Raw genomic sequence first — 18957 nt, forward strand, 5'->3', positions numbered from 1 at the left:
CTGCAGGTGAAGTGTAGAAATAACAAAGCTCATCACATACTGTAGCGAGAGGATACATTTACTTTAATAATTATATTAACGACAGAATAATCTATACTAAAATCACAATAAAGACGCACTAGAAATAAACAAACCAAGACACGTTAACTGTTACAAGGAGCACTCCTGAACCATGATTTACAATGTATAAACTTTGTAAATCATCATTTGGGATTTACAATGTATATAAATTGTAAATCATGATTCAGGAGTGCTCCTTGTAACAGTTAACGTGTCTTGGTTTGTTTATTTCTTGTGCATCTTGATTGTGATTGTAATATAAGTCTGTATACAGTGATAAGCGCGCTAATTACCGGCAAAATAGCGCAAAAGATGGAAAATGTATTAAGTTGTGAGATAAGAAGAAATGAAACTAGTAGAGCTGGAAAATTTAGCGATATTAACTCATAAATTTACATTATATTTATTATTTTCCACCTTTACACGTATCAGAGGAATATGTCAACTAAAACTGTCACGGTGACAGTGGTAGATGCCAAACTCGTCCGATACGTCTAAAGGTGGGAAACAATCAATATAATGTAAATTTTTAGGTTAATATCGCTAACTTTCCCAGCTCGATTAGTTTCATTTCTTTTTATCTCACAACTTAATTCGTTTTCTATCTTTTGCGCTATTTTACCGGGTATTAGCGCGCTCATCACTGTATACAAAAAATTTAAAAGAAATACCTACCTTTTAATTCCGCATTAACATACTGCTCTATGAACTCTTCCAAGGTTTCAAGTTCCTGATTATAATATAACGAATTTAACTGTGTCTCCGTGTAAGGTTTCATCTCAGTATGAGCTTCAGTCTCAGAATTTTTGGTGATTGTTTTGTAGTTCTCTGTAATCTTATCAGTCATTTTTATGTCGTTGGCAAGTTTCTTATTTTCATCTAAAATTTTCTCCAGTTCAGCAGAAATTTTACCTGTAAAATATAAGACCAAAATAGTGTTAAGTTTAATTTTAGACGATTTGCCGAAATGGTGTGTTAAGGTACTAGTACACTTTAGACAACCAAAAATATTTATTTTTTTCAAGAATTTTTTTCTCAGAACCTTTATTGAAAATGAACATAAAACTTTTTACATATTAATATCTAACTCTAAGAGAGTACAAAAAATAGATTTCTTTTCATGTATGCACATACACTAATATTGTAGAGGGCGCAAAAATCTAGGCCTCGAAAAATGATGGCGGACAGTTAATCTCAGGATTGGGATATCTGAAACAAAAAAAAATCGTACTGCATTTGAAAAAGGAAGGTTTCTTACGTGACAATTTACCACAATTTGACCAAAAAATAAATATTTTTTAACCATGAAAAACTAAAGAAAAACGGGCCATTTTTTCACAAACATTTTTCAAATTTCCGTAAAATCTTTTTTTGGCAGAATTTTTCACTAACGGTGGTAAATTGTCACGTAAGAAACCTTCCTTTTTCAAATGACGTACGATTTTTTTGTTTCAGACATCCCAATCCTGAGATTAACTGTCCGCCATCGGAACTACTTTTTTTCGAGGCCTCGACTTTGGCGCCCTCTACAATATTAGTGAACGTGCATAAATGTAAGAAGATATATTTTTTGTATTCTCTAAGAGTTAGATATTAATATGTAAAAGGTTTTATGTTCATTTTTAATAAAGATTCTGAGGAAAAAAATCGTGAAAAGATGCTTATTTTTGGTCTTCTAAAGTGTACTAGTACATACCTTAAAAATTTTAAAGTTATTCATACAATCACCTAGAATATAAATTTTTATTGAATACCTTTTGTATTAGGACGGTTAAGAAATCGAATGCTGGCTATTGGGTTCAAATTCAATTTGAATAGCCACCATATACCTACTTGTAGGTATATGGTGGCTTTTTCTTAACTATATATATTTCTCTGTACAATATCCATTTTCACTGACGCTACAGTGTTGCTACTGACACCTACAATGTCCTACAAAAGTCAGGCCTGACCTACAATGTCAAAACCAAAAAACTACTTGGTCAAAACTGTGGTAGCACTGCAATTTTTCCAGATACACATTGTTCGCAGTCCCAATATTCTCTTTTTATAAACATCCAAATGAACCCTTCTCTGAATATCTACTTGAATACTTCTCCACATTCAACAGAGTGATTTTAAGGTCGGCGCTACACGAATAGTTTCAAGCAGATTCAGCGCTACACGAGCAATCGCGACCGCCTCAAGCTGTCAACAGCACAGTGGAATTTCATCGTGCTGTCGACAGCTCGCGTGGGTTGCACCAAAGAATACTCCATCCAACGGATGGAGTATTCTTTGGTTGCACAGTAAACACTGACTGCTCGAGCCGTTGACTGAGCTAGGAGCAGTGATCAGTTGACAGCTCTTCGACCTTCCCTTCTATGACGACCGCTCGAGCTGCCCATATATGTCGTTCAGTGGTAAACTAACCCAACAGTCCGTGTACGACACATCTAAGGGGTGATATTAACAGGCGACACATCCAATTCAGCGACTCATCCAAAAATCCAAGTCCAAGACAACGCTATGGTTGCCAACTTCTTTTAGTGTGAGATATTGCACATTAATATGACTAACAGCCTAAAAAGGATTTAGAAATGTGTTGGTCCCATGGGAACAACGGGCCTCATGATAGCAATACTAGTGTTGGTCCCATGTGACCGGAACATGGCAGGGAACATGTTGACCTGAGAAAGGAATAAGGACTACATAAAGATAAATATTTTCCAAGACCAACATTACAGTACAATTTTATAAACTGCAATTTAATAAAACTTTCTCAAAATACAAGTTATTTGTATTTTGAGGGTGATTTCCGAAGTGAAAACTCATAGATCCAAAATATAAAAGTAAACATATTTTCATAAAAGTAAACATATAAACTATTTTTAAAATACCTACCTGTTGTCTCGTCAACAACATTTTTATTTATAACTACTTCATTTTCTATACCAACAGACAATTCATCTTCAATGTCTTTAATGGTGTTGATCTCTAAAGACTCTTCCAAATTTGATGGCATTGCTGTTTGTTCAACGGGTTGTTGGTTCTGTTCGTGATCGCTTTTTGCTTTTTCTTGATCATGTTCTACCTGTTTGGCATCTTCCAATGATGAAGTACTACATTCAATTGCAGGAATTTCTTCAACATTGCTTGTGCTTGTAGAAATTGTTTTTAAGAACTCCTCGCTGCTTTTTTGACTTGAACTGTAACTACTACCCTCACTAGATTTATTTTTCTTCTTTTTCTAAAATGAAAACAGTTTGATAATGTATTATTTTAATCAATAAATATGACAAGGGTAACCAATTAACAATCAATGAGGAATATGGGAGTTACATGTATATACTAAAATTCATGAAGGAATAACATACTTATTGCTGGTTTATTCACTGGGCGATCAGGGGCCCGGGCCCCAATCCTTTTAATAATAAAAAAATAAGGGCAGCTGAATAATCTACATATTTTCTGACAGTAACCTCATACGCACATATGCTAATACAGATGGAATGCCTATGTTCTATTGTTACATCTCTTCACCCCTGTACTGTACATAAATTCCTGGAAGTGATGAAAACAAACCTTACATAAACTTTCATACTGTAAATAATTAAAGAAGCTTCTTTATAAAATACTTCTTTATAATCGTAGACTATACTCCGGATCCGGACATCAACTATCAAGACTGGCTTACTTTTATTCTCAGGTATGTAAAGGACAATACGGTAGTTGAGAGATTCTTTGGTTTTATTTGATTGGAGAGATACACTGTAGAGTATTTAATAGATGTAGTTATAAAAAATTAGAAAAGTTAGGCTTAGAAATTGAAAATTGTAGAGGACAGACCCATGATAATGCTGCAAATATGTGGGGTCGTTATACAGGGCTTCAAGCAAGAATACAAGTATTATCATCAACCATGTGCGAATCATTCTTTAATTCAAATACAGTAATAGAAAAAGACTTCCCACCATCAAAAGTGAAATAAAACGACACAGTGAAAAATATCGGGATAGAGTGAATACGCATGTGAACCCCCTCGCGGGTGATCTATTTAACACCATAGGTGAAGTACGCCGCTTAAAATTTAAACCAACGGACCTGATAAGCAGGTTTAACTAAGTGTACTCGGAATAACAAACAAATAACGGTTTTAAATAAATAGGTTAATTATGTAAATAGTCCAGGAACTGAAGCTTTTCACCTCGCAATTTTTACAGAATGGATCGATTTGCTTGAAAATTTGATAACAAGTAGTGGATAGTGCAAGGATTAAAATCTATATGATGCCGAAAGGCGCTTTTACCATGGGGATGGTTGCCACCCCATGCCGGGGGTGGAAATTTTTTATTATAATTTGACCGCAAAAGTTAATAAAAACATTCATTCTAAGCAAAAAATGTTCTATACATTTTTTTGATAAAATGAATAGTTTTCGATTTATTCGCTATCGAAAGTGTTAGTTTTATATCGAAAAAATAAGTGTTTTTCAATAATATACTAATTTACGATTCACTCAATTTTTGCCGTAGAAAAAATTTTCTCAAACCAATTTCTTGGGAATTAAATAACCTACAATTTCATATTTAAACATTTTTTCGTATCTGTGATGCTAATCTTTCTATTCTGAAGAAATCGACATTTTTACCAAACTACAAAAATTCGTCATCCGCTTTTAATTCCAGTTTTTTAAAAACTAATATTTCTAAGCCAGTCAAACTTCTAATACATAATTCTATTAATAATACATAAATAAAGAAGAACGAATAAGACCAATGACTAACAACATCGCTAACTTACATTATTATGCTTCCAATTGGATTTCTCCTTTTTTTTTTTTCAAAAATATATATTGATTTTTTAACCGTAACTTTTCTATTTTTTATCTTAGAAAATTTGGCAAAATAGAATTTTGTAGATATTTATAAGTTATATAAGCCTATTAATATTAATTCTTTTTAAAATCCTCAGTCGCAAAAAGAGGTGACTTTGAAAGGGTTGGTAAAGGTGGTTTTTGCATGTTATTACAAGTTTTAATTATCAATAGCTCACTCAATTTTTACTGTAGTAAAAATTTTTGCAAACCAGTTTTTTGAGAATTAGATACGCTACAATTTCGTATTTAAACATTTTTTCGTTTCTCTGATGCTAATCTTTCTATTCTGAAGAAAAAGCCATTTTTTTTCAAACTACAAAAAATCGTTATTCGCTTCTAACTCCATTTTTTTAAAAACTAATCATTCTAAGCCAGTCAAACTTCTAGAACCTATTAATAATATAAAAATAAAGAAGACCAAATAAGGTTAATGACTAATTTTAATTAGGGTGGTGATTAGGGAGGTTGCTTCGGATCACTTTTTCGCTAAAAAAAGTAGGGACTAACATTTTTTTCAATATACGTCACTTAATTTTTGAGCTAAAGACTTTGTTTTTATTTCTGTTGATAGATATTTTAAAATGCTTTAAATTAGTTTAAACAAGTTATTCTCGAAAAATGAATAGTTTTCCCGTCTTTTGACTTTGAAACTACAGTATTTAGCATTTGACGAAGAAGAGATTTAATAATGTATAGCTTGATTACTATTGGTCTAAAAAAAAACTAAAGGAAACTTTTTTGTTTATTGTTTCAAAAGGTACATTTTTGTTAAGTAAAGTTGTTTTGATAAAACGAAAACTTTTGGAGTTATTAGCCGAAAACTTATTAACAACATTGATTTTTTCGATATAAAACAAACACTTTCGATAGCGAATAAATGGAAAACTATTAATTTTATCAAAAAAATATATAGAACGTTTTTTGCTTAGAATTAATGTTTTTACTAACTCTTGAGGTCAAAATATAATAAAAAATTTCCACCCCCGAGATGGGGTGACAACCAACCCCATGGTAAAAGCGCCTTTCAGCATCATATAGATTTTGATCCTTGGACTATTCACTACTTATTCTCAAATTTTTAAGCAAATCGATCCATTCTGTAAAAATTGCGAGGTTTTGTCCTATTTTAAGCTTCATTACTTGGACTAAAAGGAAATAATTCACTGGAAATATTTCCTACATGTCCAATGTAAATATCCGATCATTTACTTATCGTCCTTTAATATTATATATGATATGTGACAGATTGTAAATATACTGGGAGTTAATAAAAACAAATTCTAGCAGTGAATCCAGCTTGGAAGCAACTGATTATTGCAGAATTGTTCAATGTATCTGCACGTTTTTTTTTTCGACTTCTCCTCAAACACGAGACAAGATGGAATTTACTGAATGATAGCGACAAATTTTGTGTAAAACGATTAATTGAAACTATTAGATGATCTACCCGATTTTGATACTGTAAATGCATTACTTAAAAACTATGGATCCATCAAACATATTTTTTTCCAGTTAAGCATTAAAAGAGAAGAAAAATCAGCAGTTAGAAATGAAGTCAAGGCACTGCACAATAAAACGGATACCTTTGAGACAGCTCTGTTGGCAGTGATTTACGGCAGACAAGAATTTTAGGAACGAGTGAATGCAACAAGCAAAACGTCAGAAAATGTGGACTTATACGTGTCAATTGGAGTAGAGTTAATGACATCTCTTTTGAACTTTGTTGGAGACGTAAAAAATAAGTTTGGCGAAATTGTACTAGAAGCAAAAACTTTCTTTTGCGAAGGCGAGGATATCTCAAACATGTTCTTTACAACTGAACTTCAAAAAACAAAGAACAACAACATTACCCAAGATCTTTTAAAGAGAATTGAATGCTACAAAGATGTAACATCAGCTTATAGATGTTTTTTTGTTTTTTTTTACGCTAAATAAAGAAGAAGTCAAGACGTCAATTAATACTTTATTCGAGATATATAAAAAAGATCTTGATGAAACCAAAAAGAACATACAGTGGAACTCCGATAAGTCGGCCCCCGATAACCCGTAAGTTCGGCTAACCCGGACTAATTTTCATCAGACAAAACAAATATTTTTTTACTTTGACTGAGTTTTTTACCAAGAAATAAACAATACTGTATACAACTGTACGTAATTTAGATGTACTGTGCATATATTTCATGTTTCTGCAATCATAATGTAGTTTATCTGAAGTATCTATGTATACCATATTTTATTACTTTTTACCATCCGACTAACCCGATTTTCGATAACCCGGATCGACTGCAGTCCCGATTAATCCGACTTATCGAGGTTCTACTGTACATAGCTAATGAAATTATTCATTGTATAGCCTTATGCCAAAATTTAAATAAACATACAATTTATGAAAAATTTGGTGTCATCCAGGATGTAAAGGCAACTTTTCCCAATATATGTATTACCTTTATTGCAAATTTATTTGACGATAGCAATCTCTAATGCATCAGGCGAGCTGTCTTTTTTGACTTTAGGCCGGCCACTCACTCACTAACAGGTACACCTTCTGTTGGAAAATTCTCGAGAATGAAAAATCGGAGAATATTCTCAAGAATATTCTCGATATGGAGAATTTTCTGAGAATGAACCCTATGCCGTCCTTAGGGATATTGTTAAAGATGAAATAGGGTAATAAAAATCATGAAATTAGATACAAAATTATAAGACGAAACAATAGTGTTCTTTGTATATAAGAAAATACAAAAACAACGGAAAACACTTTATTTGATTAAAAAATGAAATTTTCTTCTTAACAGCAAATAATGGATGTGGTGATCTAATCTGAAAAAGATGAGGACTCAGATTCAGAATTTATTTCTATCATTAGCTCATTCTGGTCATCTACATTCTGCATTTCAATGTACTGATGAGAAGTTGTGGAATTTTGTTTTTCACGAGTCACCAGCTCAGTCATGGATTGGTCTATGTCTAACAATTTTAAGAGCAATCTTACTAGCCCGTTCAGCAGTAAGCCGGTTTATTTTAGAGGAGTGAATAAAAAACCATAAGTACTGAAAATGCTTTCAGTCGCTGAACTGGATGAAGGCATGCTATGCTATATCAACTGCTATTTTAGTTAATTTTGTTCCGAAACATGTAGCTTTCCACCATATATTATAGGGTCTAGTTTTTCAATTGATTTTACAAAAAATCTCTCCTTGGACCCATAAAGTGACAAATCTGCCCTTATTTTAGCCGAGTCGTCATATTTTAAATTTGTTAAATTATCTATAAACTCAGTTCCCTCAACTTGTTCTTCTCTGCTTAAATGAATACCATTCTAACTATTTGTAGGTTAATATAGCACCAAAACAATAAATATTGACACTGTAAACACCCTAGCTAGTGGTTCATGGGATTCCCCAGCCCCGGCTACTTCGATTTTCGGGGATTTTATCTAAAATCGCGGGGGATCCCCGGCCGGCCAAAGCCAAAAAGCATTTCATGAGCAGAGCAGAGAGCAGCAAGTGAGCAAGTAGTTGTTTGGGCTTCAAGAATAATGTTTGGGATGACAAAAATATACTATATACCATATCTAGTTTTTATTTTTATTTCGGTTTTTGTAAATATAGAAAATTCTCGCCGAGAATTTTCTGGTCGATAATATTCTCTTCTTGCATCACTAGGTACGCCTGAACAGGTAGACCTATCAGGTCCTGAAACCCGAAACAGGGCTCGAAATTACATTAAACCGGCACTGAACATAACGCATGATATACATATCCTTGGCCATCACTTAAATACCTAAGCACAAAGCTGAGGATAATGGCATAAAACATCCATGGTTTTAATAGTTCTTTAATGAACATTTAGGAAATCCTAAGTTGTGAGAATATTTTGATAGATAGTTGACTACAGTAGAACCCCACAAATCCAAACTAATTGGGGGGACAGCCTGTTCGGATTCCGTAAAATTCAGATTATCTGAAAGTTAGCCTAACTAATAATTCAAAGCTTTTGTTGTCATCGATTTTGAGTCGCAAAACATTCTCGCAAGAGTGTGGACAATATTTTTGGCCTTAAGTTGACTGCAAGAGAACCGAAGTACGTTTATATTTAACCTTTATAAGCAGTACGTATAAAATATGTATTCATTTTTTAAAAATTTTAAATGTCCAAAGTCCTATTAATCCTACATTGTTCAATTTTCTGGTTTTACTCTGTATAATAAACATGTTTTTTAAGTTTTTGTTATGAATTTTTTAATTTTTTTCACTTTCTGTTGGTTCGCATTTGCTGAACATTCGGATTAGCGGGGTTCTACTCTATTTAGTTATTCTATATAGTACTTATCAATTTAGTAAATAATGTGAGATAAAAACCTGGAATTAATTTATTGCAGTTTTTGGTAATGTATCTGTACAGATACAAAGCTGAAATCAAATTATGGCAAACAATGTATTTAACATAATATTGAATATCTTCCCTATAACCTGAATCCTATTATGCACTTCCTACAGAGCAGCACATACAGTTGTCATAAAAAAATAAAACAATAACTCCACATGTGGGATATTAAAACTATAGAGGCCCAGCAATAAAGCTGCGATTTACTCATAGGACTGAGACTACTGAAAAAAAATTTTTTTTTATTGAGTTATGGGTTTCTCCTATCTTTGTATAAATGATATGATATTTGTATAATATAATAACATGAATTTTGTGAATTTTTTTATTTGTTCCATGCAATTGTTATTTGAAAATAGGTACTTAAATGTAATAAAAGAGGAATAAAATAGGTTAAACTCCTAATATGAATAACTTAAACTTTATATTATACAACATTGACTGTGTAATGACATTACTGTGTAATGCTAATGATAAGAATATGAATATAAGTAATTCTAGGAAATAGTTAATAAACGCAAAAACTATTTTACTGAGATATTAGGAAGCTGTCATGAAATACAGTACAATCTGCCACATCCAGACCTCCCCATATCCGGACGATTCTGCCGTCCACATCTACCGATAAAGACAGTCCTGCTGTTGGATAACGCACCCTCTCATCCTGACCTAAAAGAACTAAAAGATGGCGAAATAAAGTGTCTTTTTTGCCCCCAAATGTGAGATCCCTCTGTAAGCCTATAGATCAAGGTATTATAGAATCTATCGTATTATAAGGTCTATCGATGAAAGTTATTGAAGGCATTGATTACTGGAATGTATGAAGGAGAAAACGTTTCAGAGACTTTAAAAGAAGTGGTCTTGATATCCGGATTTTTTCATATCTGGATTGGCCTGTTGCCGCATTGATCGGGATTTGGTAGGTTTTACTGTATATGAATTCATACATACATACATATATAATCGATTGCCTCTTATACCATTAGGTGTCGAGGATCATATATATGAATTCATATAACGCTGAATTTTATATAAAATAATGTTTCAAATATACATTAACTTGATTTGTTCGGAAATGCAAACTTAACTCTGTTTATGATAATCACAAAGAGATTTAAAGTAAAACAAAGGAAATATACCCAGTTCTGGCACTAAGGTATAAGGTGCCTGCCTGCAAAACTAGCATAGGTGCCCTTACGTTTTTTAAATTAGTATTTTGTATACACCAGCAGAAAAAAGCTCATTTTGGTGCCCCCACCTGCAGTGCATCCCTAAATATGAAAGAAATGGGATATAGAGTTACCATTTCAAGAAATAATCGCATGAAGCCTAAAAATATATTCTACAATGATAATTTTAGCAATACATACAAGAAAATGGATACATCTGAAAATTCTTATATAAAAGAGCCCTCAGGGATCTTGTGATTCCTTATATTTAGACATTATCTAGAACTAACAAAGATATATGACCATAAACACCAGAAAATTACAGTACAAAGGTCATATTCTAATGGGCTAAAAATAAGAGTTGTAAAGACTGCTTATAAGGGGGAAAATAGACTGTTAGAAAATATAGAAAGAAGCATATATAATCATATTATTATTATCGCTCCTAAAATGAAGAAACAATAACATAATAGGTTGATAAAGTTATTCAAAATGCCGTCAATAAGGCTGTAACAATCTTTAGCTTTCCTCAGGAAAAGAGGGACTGGAAGAAGGAAGGCTCAGGATGTTTCATCCAAAAGGCATAATATGACATACTTATATACAAATACGAGTTATGTATTCCCTTTCACAACATAAGTCAAGCATATCAGGTTATTTCCTCATGATATTTTTATGCAAAGAAGTGATTGTCAACTGTAAACAAGTTATCAAATTGTATAATCAGCAGAATCAATTACCTTAGTTTGTACCTTTTCTTTAGCTATCTCCATGATGAATGCGGCTCATTTATTAATAAACAATAATTATGTTTGCTATTAGAAATAATATCTATTTAGTCTTGTTAAATTACTTAATGTAGTGATACATAAAATTTAAACAATAATATTTTGCTTTTTATAAACAACTGCAGCTGACACTCTGATTGGCAAGTGACAATGACAACTTAAAGTACGTCGTCACATGTCAATTGTTAGATCCATAGGCGGAGGCGCTGTGTCTAGGTACACGCTAACGTGTACGCAAATAAAAAAGTTAGGTACACGCGAATTAAACTTCATCAAGCCAGTGACGTCATTATTTAGCGTGCGCAGTGATTTTATATTTTGGTACACGCTATTTTGATATGTTTAGTGTTTGTTGTTTGTGTGATAGAAAATATTTTTATTAAGGGAAGAGGAAGGGCAGCAAAACTATTCAGATGTTTCAAACAATTAGAAAACAATCGGTTTGTTCCAACATGAACTTTTTGACGGTCCAGAAACCGTCACGAAACTACTTGTACCGTTTGTTGTGCGCATGTTCGTAATTGTATCGCCCTGTTATCGTCCCATGACGGTAATTTGGAAACCGATGTTGGAACGGTTATCTGACTGATATCTGATTTATCTATCATTATCATATATTTGTCATTTTTGTTGGTGACAGCTTGTGTGCTTTTAGTCGATCAAAGGCTCAAAAAATTTAAAGAATTAAGTTCTAGTGCGTAAGTCAGTCCAACCAGCACATTATGCATTTGCTCGATTACTGAAATGATCATCACGAAACCGTCACCGAAAGATCACAATTCTTGTTGGAACAGTGGGAAGGACGATCCGATGACGATCATATTTTTGTTGGAACGGATTTATGTACCTATATAAAAATATACAGGGTGTAACAAAAATACAGGTCATAAATTAAATCACATATTCTGGGACCAAAAATAGTTCGATTGAACCTAACTTACCTTAGTACAAATATGTACATAAAAAAAGTTACAGGTCTTTGAAGTTACAAAATGAAAATCGATTTTTTCGAATATATCGAAAACTATTAGAGATTTTTGATTGAAAATGGACTTGTGGCATTCTTATGGTAGAAACATCTTAAAGAAAAATTATAGTGAAATTTTTGCATCCCATAAAAATTTTATGGGGGTTTTGTTCCCTTAAACCCCCCAAACTTTTGTGTACGTTCCAATTAAATTATTATTGTGGTACCATTAGTTGAAATAAATATTTTTAAAACTTTTTTGCCTCCTTGTATTTTTTCAATAATGCAGTTTTTATAAAGTTGTGGCTTCTTTTTTAATATGTTTACATAAAAATTTTATGGGGGATTTGTTCCTTTATACCCCCCAAATGTTTGTGTACGTTCCAATTAAACTATTACTGCGGTTGCGGTAGCATTAGTTAAACACAGTGTTTCTAAAACTTTTTTGCCTCTTTGTATTTTTTCGATAAGGCACCTTTTATCGAGATGTGGCTTCTCTTTTAATATGGTTCAAAATATACCTAAAAATGTAAATCATAAATAAATGTTCATATTATTACCAAGTCTCCATAATCATACTAAACCATATACAAATATGTGGTGGATTTGACAAATATTCAAAATATCTCGATTTAAACTGACTTTTCAAAAAAGTACAGAGAGGCAAAGAAGTTTTTAAAACTTTGTGTTTAACTAATAGGGCTTTTCATCGATTGTCATTTGTTTCGAGCTTCTGTCATGTGTCACATAATATTAATATATCTACGTCATACGTCTTCAGTTTGTATCATTGGAAATACCAATAACGTACGACGTAGATATATTAATATTATATGACACATGACAAAAGCTCGAAACAAATGACTGTGAATGAAAAGCCCTATGGTACTACAATAATAATTAAATTGAAACGTACACAAAAGTTTGGGGGGGGGGTTTAAAGGAACAAAACCCCCATAAAATTTTTATGGGGTGTCCAAATTTCACTATAATTTTTTCTTAAGACACTACTGCCATAAGAATGCCACATGTCCAGTTTCAATAAAAAATCTTTAACAGTTTTCGATATTGTGGAAAAAATCGATTTTCATTTTGTAACTTCAAAGGGCTGTAACTTTTTTATGTGCAAATTTGAACTTAGGTAAGTTAGGTTTAATCGAACTATTTTTGGTCCCAGAATATGTCATTAAATTTATGACCTGTATTTTTGTTACAACCTGTATACCTATTCAGGTTAGCAAAATAAATATTAGTTAACATTATATACACAAAATACTGCTAAAATAATTTTTATACGTAAGTTAATTATACCAGTTTATATTGGTGTTTATTTTTGCTGTGGTGTTTATTTTTATTTATACAGGGAGTTGAACTTGTTACTAGAAAATTGGTTATAACTTTGTAAATACCCTGTGTAACATAATAAACCTTTATATTTTTGTGATATGGAAGTTAAGAAGATTTCGAACATAAAATAAAATATAGGGTGTTCCATTTAAAAAACATAAGGTTGGTCGGCCACTATATTATCGAACGCCCTTTAACATTCTAACTAATTTTAGTAATTTTGTAATATGAAGCTCAAAGTTTGCTAAAATTTTTGATGGCTCCGTGCGTCTCCCCTCTACTTACAGTCACGTGACACGCTGTCAGATTTTGTCAGGACGTTTTAACATTGAGTCTTATGGGATTATTTTGTTAAACTTGAATATTTTATTTTGTAGTGATAATAACCGAATACAATTGTTAGAATTCATTAGTTATTAATTTATACTGTAATTTATAGTGCAACAAAAATATTTTCTTTTTCGTTAATAAAGATTTATTGACATAAAGGACATAAACTGCGATAGTGAGGTTATGTATACAAAATCAAACTTATAATCAATATTGGAAATAGAAGAATTTATATCAGATTAAGTGCGTTTTTATTTTCTGTTTATATTAATACATAATATCACTAGCGTGACAGGGCATTTTTTTTAAATGTCTCATTTAAACATACACAAAGCGTCCTGATGTGTGTGTGTGTGTGTGTGTGTGTGTGTGTGTGTGTGTGTGTGTTTAGATTTATGACCTTGGTTTGAACCAATTGGCCAGCTCAAATTTTTTTTTTATTTTCATAGACACAATTTCCTAATTTTAACTGATATACATTATATTTTAATAATCACAAACATATATTACATACATTACATTAAAAATACATACTAATAAAACACTATTACTAAATACTTATACTAAACCACTAATTGATATTAATTTTTTTTTCTTCTTTTTTTTTCTTTCGCGCTAAGACCTAAACCCGATTCATCCTCGCGGAGGTTTAGGCCTTCTTTGTAATTTTTTGTTTTTTTTTTGTTTTTTTTTGTTTTTTTTTATTTTGTTTTTTTTTATTGTTTTTTAATATTTATTTATTTTTTTTTATTATTTTTTTTTCTTTTTTTTTTGTTTTGTTTTATATATATATATATTTTTTTTAATTTTTTTTATATATATATTTTTTTTTAAATATCAATTTTCATGTTTTTTAAGTGGTTATAAACAATTTTATACAAATTTATATTTCGTGTACATAAAATGGAATTTAAATTGGTGGGGAGAGTAACTCCTACTGTTTGTAGATTCTTATATAACTGTTGATTCAGCATCTGGAAGTTTGCGCAATCGAAAATCACATGCTCTAAAGTACCCAACTCCCCGCATGTGCAATTTTGAGAAGTGGCCAACCCTAGTTTATTTTTGTGAACTGGATATAAACCATGTTTGTTCCTTGCTCTATTTAAGGTTTTAATGAAGTGTCGATTTGTAATGTCGTTAAACCACGGTTTTCTATAAATTTTTGGTTGGATATCATGAAATCGTACACCTTTAAGAGAGATATCATATTCCAGTTGCCATTGCTCCATTTGTTTTTTCTTAAACCATTGTCGTAGATCAGTGACTGGCATTAATGGTTCTTCTATCGTTTCCCCTGTTGTAGTAGAATCCTTGGCAAGTCTATCCACTATTTCATTTCCGTTAATTCCATAATGAGCCTTAATCCAAACCAAAGAAATTTGTTTACCTGTATTCGTAAGTAACTGGATTGTTTCTAAAATTTTTATAATTACTACTGATGAAGTGCTTGATAATTTAGTTTGTACTATTGTGTCTACCGAACTTTTGCTATCTGTTAATATAACAAACTTATTCTTGTGATGGATATTAATATACCTCAAAGCTTGAAGAATTGCGATGAGCTCAGCAGTATAACTAGACATTTGATTTGAAAGTTTAAATTTTTTGGATAGATTTTCATTTGAATGGTAAAAGGCGCATCCAGTTGACTCAGCGAATTTGGATCCATCTGTATAAATACAATCGGACTCCGGCCATCTTTTCAGAATTGTTTTCTCAACAAACGTATTTATGTTAAATTGATTAACATGTGGTTCAATATTATGATAATAATAAGGAATTTGTAGTTCTAATAGGTTATAATCACAATTATAAAAGGGAAGGATGTCATTTCTGTAAACCTCGCTATTAAATTGGATTAATAGCTGATAACTGCTTATTACTTTGGGATGAATTTTACGTCGCCAGAAGGGACTATCTATTTTTGAATTGAGGTTTTGTATTTTATTACATTATATTTATTACATTATATTTATTACTGTAATTTCCACAGAAAACATCTAATTAGTATTTAACTTTATTGTAAATTTTTATATCGAAATCTGCTTGACGTTAAACAAAAACATTTAATTACCATCGACCTGTGTGTCCACTCGGCTTTTTTCCCAGCCGGGGACAGGTCCGTACTTAGAAATGTTTAAAAATCGATCAAGATGTCACAAAGCGGTGAAATAAATTTACCAGGAAATTCTCAAATGGATAATTCTACACCAAGAAGTTACTCTACCGCCCTTATTCAACAAAAACATCCCTCTAAGCGCCAGGCAATCATTTTTAATTCCATTGAAGATGCGAAAATACAAGATTACCTCCTCCCGCTGGGAAAAATCATCCATCCAAAAAATATACTATTCTGCTCTAGATTATCAAACAATAGAATATGTTTGTATTTATCATCTGAAAATATCGTAGAAAAATTCATGACTGAAAATAACAGCAACATATTGTGGTTAACAATCAGATTATACAAGCTCGAAGGTATATAACTCCTTCCGAAAGAATTATTATCTCTAATGTTTGTCCATCAATTCCTCATGATGTATTAATTAAAGAACTCGAGTCCATGGAACTTGTTATTCAATCTACAATGTCCTTTTTAAAAATTGGTGCACCGTTACCTGAATTTAGTCATATAGTGAGCTTCAGAAGGCAAATCTTTATCAGCCCAACAGACCTCACAATTCCAGAATCGTTTTTAATCAACTACGATAATACTTCATACAGAATATTCTTATCGAGTGGCAACTTGACATGTTACAACTGTAAACAAAATGGTCATACGGCAACTAACTGCAAAAACCCTATCAATCCAAACTCACATCCTATCGCTTCGACCTCAGTAGAAAACATCCCAACATTCACTCCTCCAGAAATATCAACCAGCATACCAGAACCTATCAATCCAAAACCAAATCCTATTGCTCCAACCACAGCAGAAAAATACCCAATATTAAATCCTCCAGAAATATCAACCATCACACCAGCATCTGTTTCAATTCAATCAGCTACCCCAACTACAAACAATCAACTGAACCCCAAAGAAACTGAGAGCGAATCAACTACCTTACATATGAATATTGAGTCTTCACAAAATAGTTCAAAAAGAACAATTGACGATACCCTAAGTCCTCCCCCGCCCCCTAATGATACCACTGATAAACCGATGTTTACCAATCCAGCAGAAATAGCACTTAATCCCAAGAAAAAAAAAACAAAATAAAGGAAAATCTCTAGAAGCATTCATAAACCAGCAGTCGCCACCATTTGTTCTAAGCTATGTTCAGATAACAGACCTATTCGAAAACATAAAGAGTTCACCCGATCCACTTATTACCGTTGAAAATTATACAGATAACTTTACAGCTCTCATCGATATGTTAAACAAAATATATCCCTATACTCAAGACAGATCTACAAAGACCCGAAATACCAAATTAAGGAAAATTCTTCTAAAACACTTACAGATGCAAATCCCACAGGACCTAGTATCCGATACAGAAAGTGACTCCTCACAAACAAATCAATAAATAAATTTTAATAAATTAAAATGGAGTTTAATAAATTAATACAGTGGAATATAAATGGCTATTTCAATAATTTACCTATGCTACAGATCATTCTTTCAGAACAAAATCCAGATTTTGTATGTTTACAAGAGACCAATTTTAAACCAAATCAAAATATAATCTTAAGAAACTATGTTTGTCATAATCAAATAAGACTTAACCAAAACATTGCTAGTGGCGGTGTATCAATTTTAATTAATAATTCATATGACTCGATAAGAATACTTCTAAATACTAACTTAGAGGCCATTGCTGTCACCGTTATTGGGAAAACTAATATAAACATTTGCAACATATATCTACCTCCTGGAGCAGTAATTTCCAGAAACGAACTAGAGGATCTTTTTAAACAAATTCCTACTCCTCGAATCATTTTGGGTGACCTAAACGCATATAATCACATCTGGGGATCAGCATATAAAGATCAACGGGGTACCGCCATTGAAGAAATTATAGATCATCTTAATTTGTCTCTCTTAAATGACGGAAGCCCGACTAGATTTAATATAAGAACTGGAGAAGCTACACCACTTGATCTAACAATATGTGACAGTGATCTTTACCCACATTTGTCTTGGTATCCAATGCAGTACACATACAACAGTGACCATTATCCATTAATTATAGAAAACAATCAACATAAACGCATAACCCATTTCTCTCCCAAATGGAAAATAGATAAAGCCGATTGGAAGCATTTCGCCCAACAGATAGAATCATATATAAACAAGTGCTCGACAACAATAATTAATGTCGAAGAATGTCTAGACAATTTGACCCAAATAATTATTAAGGCAGCTGAAAACTCAATCGGTAAAACAGCTCCAACGAAACATTCAACACCAGTTCAATGGTGGAACGAGTCTTGTAAAAAGGTCATTAGAGAAAGTAAAACTGCCTTTAATAAATATAAAAGAAATAAATCACTTGAAAACCAACTAGAATATAAGAGAACTCGAGCCATAACTAGATTGACAATACAGACAGCTAAACGTCAATCCTGGATTGATTATGTTTCTAAAATAAACAGCTCTACTCCTATGAGTGACATATGGAAGAAGATAAAACGAATATCGGGAAAAAGTTTAAATTTAAAAATCAACTCACTAAATATTCAAGATAAGGTTATTACCTCCGACAACGAGATCGCAGAAGAAATGGCTAACACTTATAAACACAGATCTAGTAATACCCAGTATAACCAGAGTTTTATTACACGTAAGCAACATGAAGAACGTAATCTAATTAACTTCGATGAGATAGATAAAAGTCCTATAAACTCTCCTTTTTTAATGGAAGAATACAACGAAGCCTTTAACTCATTTAAAGATTCGGCAGCGGGACCTGATGATATTCCGGTAAAATTTATAAAAAATTTACCTTCAAACGCTCACCAGTACTTACTAAGGTTATTTAATTTAATGTGGACTCAACATAAATTACCACCAAAATGGTCAGAATCTATTATTATACCAATTTTAAA

General features: G+C 32.1%; 1 protein-coding gene across 2 annotated transcripts in view; it reads right to left on the reverse strand.

Moving 5' to 3' along the window:
* The window catches only part of LOC114329297 (ectopic P granules protein 5 homolog), a 143165-nt gene extending 131757 nt beyond the window's left edge, over nt 1-11408 (reverse strand). Inside the window, exons 1-3 of one of the 2 annotated variants that reach the window (XM_050642598.1) lie at nt 11226-11408; nt 2944-3289; nt 736-972 (exon numbers count right to left, since the gene is read on the reverse strand). In XM_050642598.1, the coding sequence (XP_050498555.1) occupies nt 736-972; nt 2944-3289; nt 11226-11246 (604 nt within the window). In that variant the 5' untranslated portion in view covers nt 11247-11408. Of the gene's footprint in view, nt 1-735; nt 973-2943; nt 3290-11213 lie in introns of both variants that reach the window. The other variant, XM_028278344.2, reaches the window with a different exon arrangement.
* Nucleotides 11409-18957: the final 7549 nt, after the last annotated feature.

Source organism: Diabrotica virgifera, chromosome 2 (genome assembly GCF_917563875.1).
Source record: "Diabrotica virgifera virgifera chromosome 2, PGI_DIABVI_V3a".
Lineage (NCBI taxonomy): Eukaryota > Metazoa > Arthropoda > Insecta > Coleoptera > Chrysomelidae > Diabrotica > Diabrotica virgifera.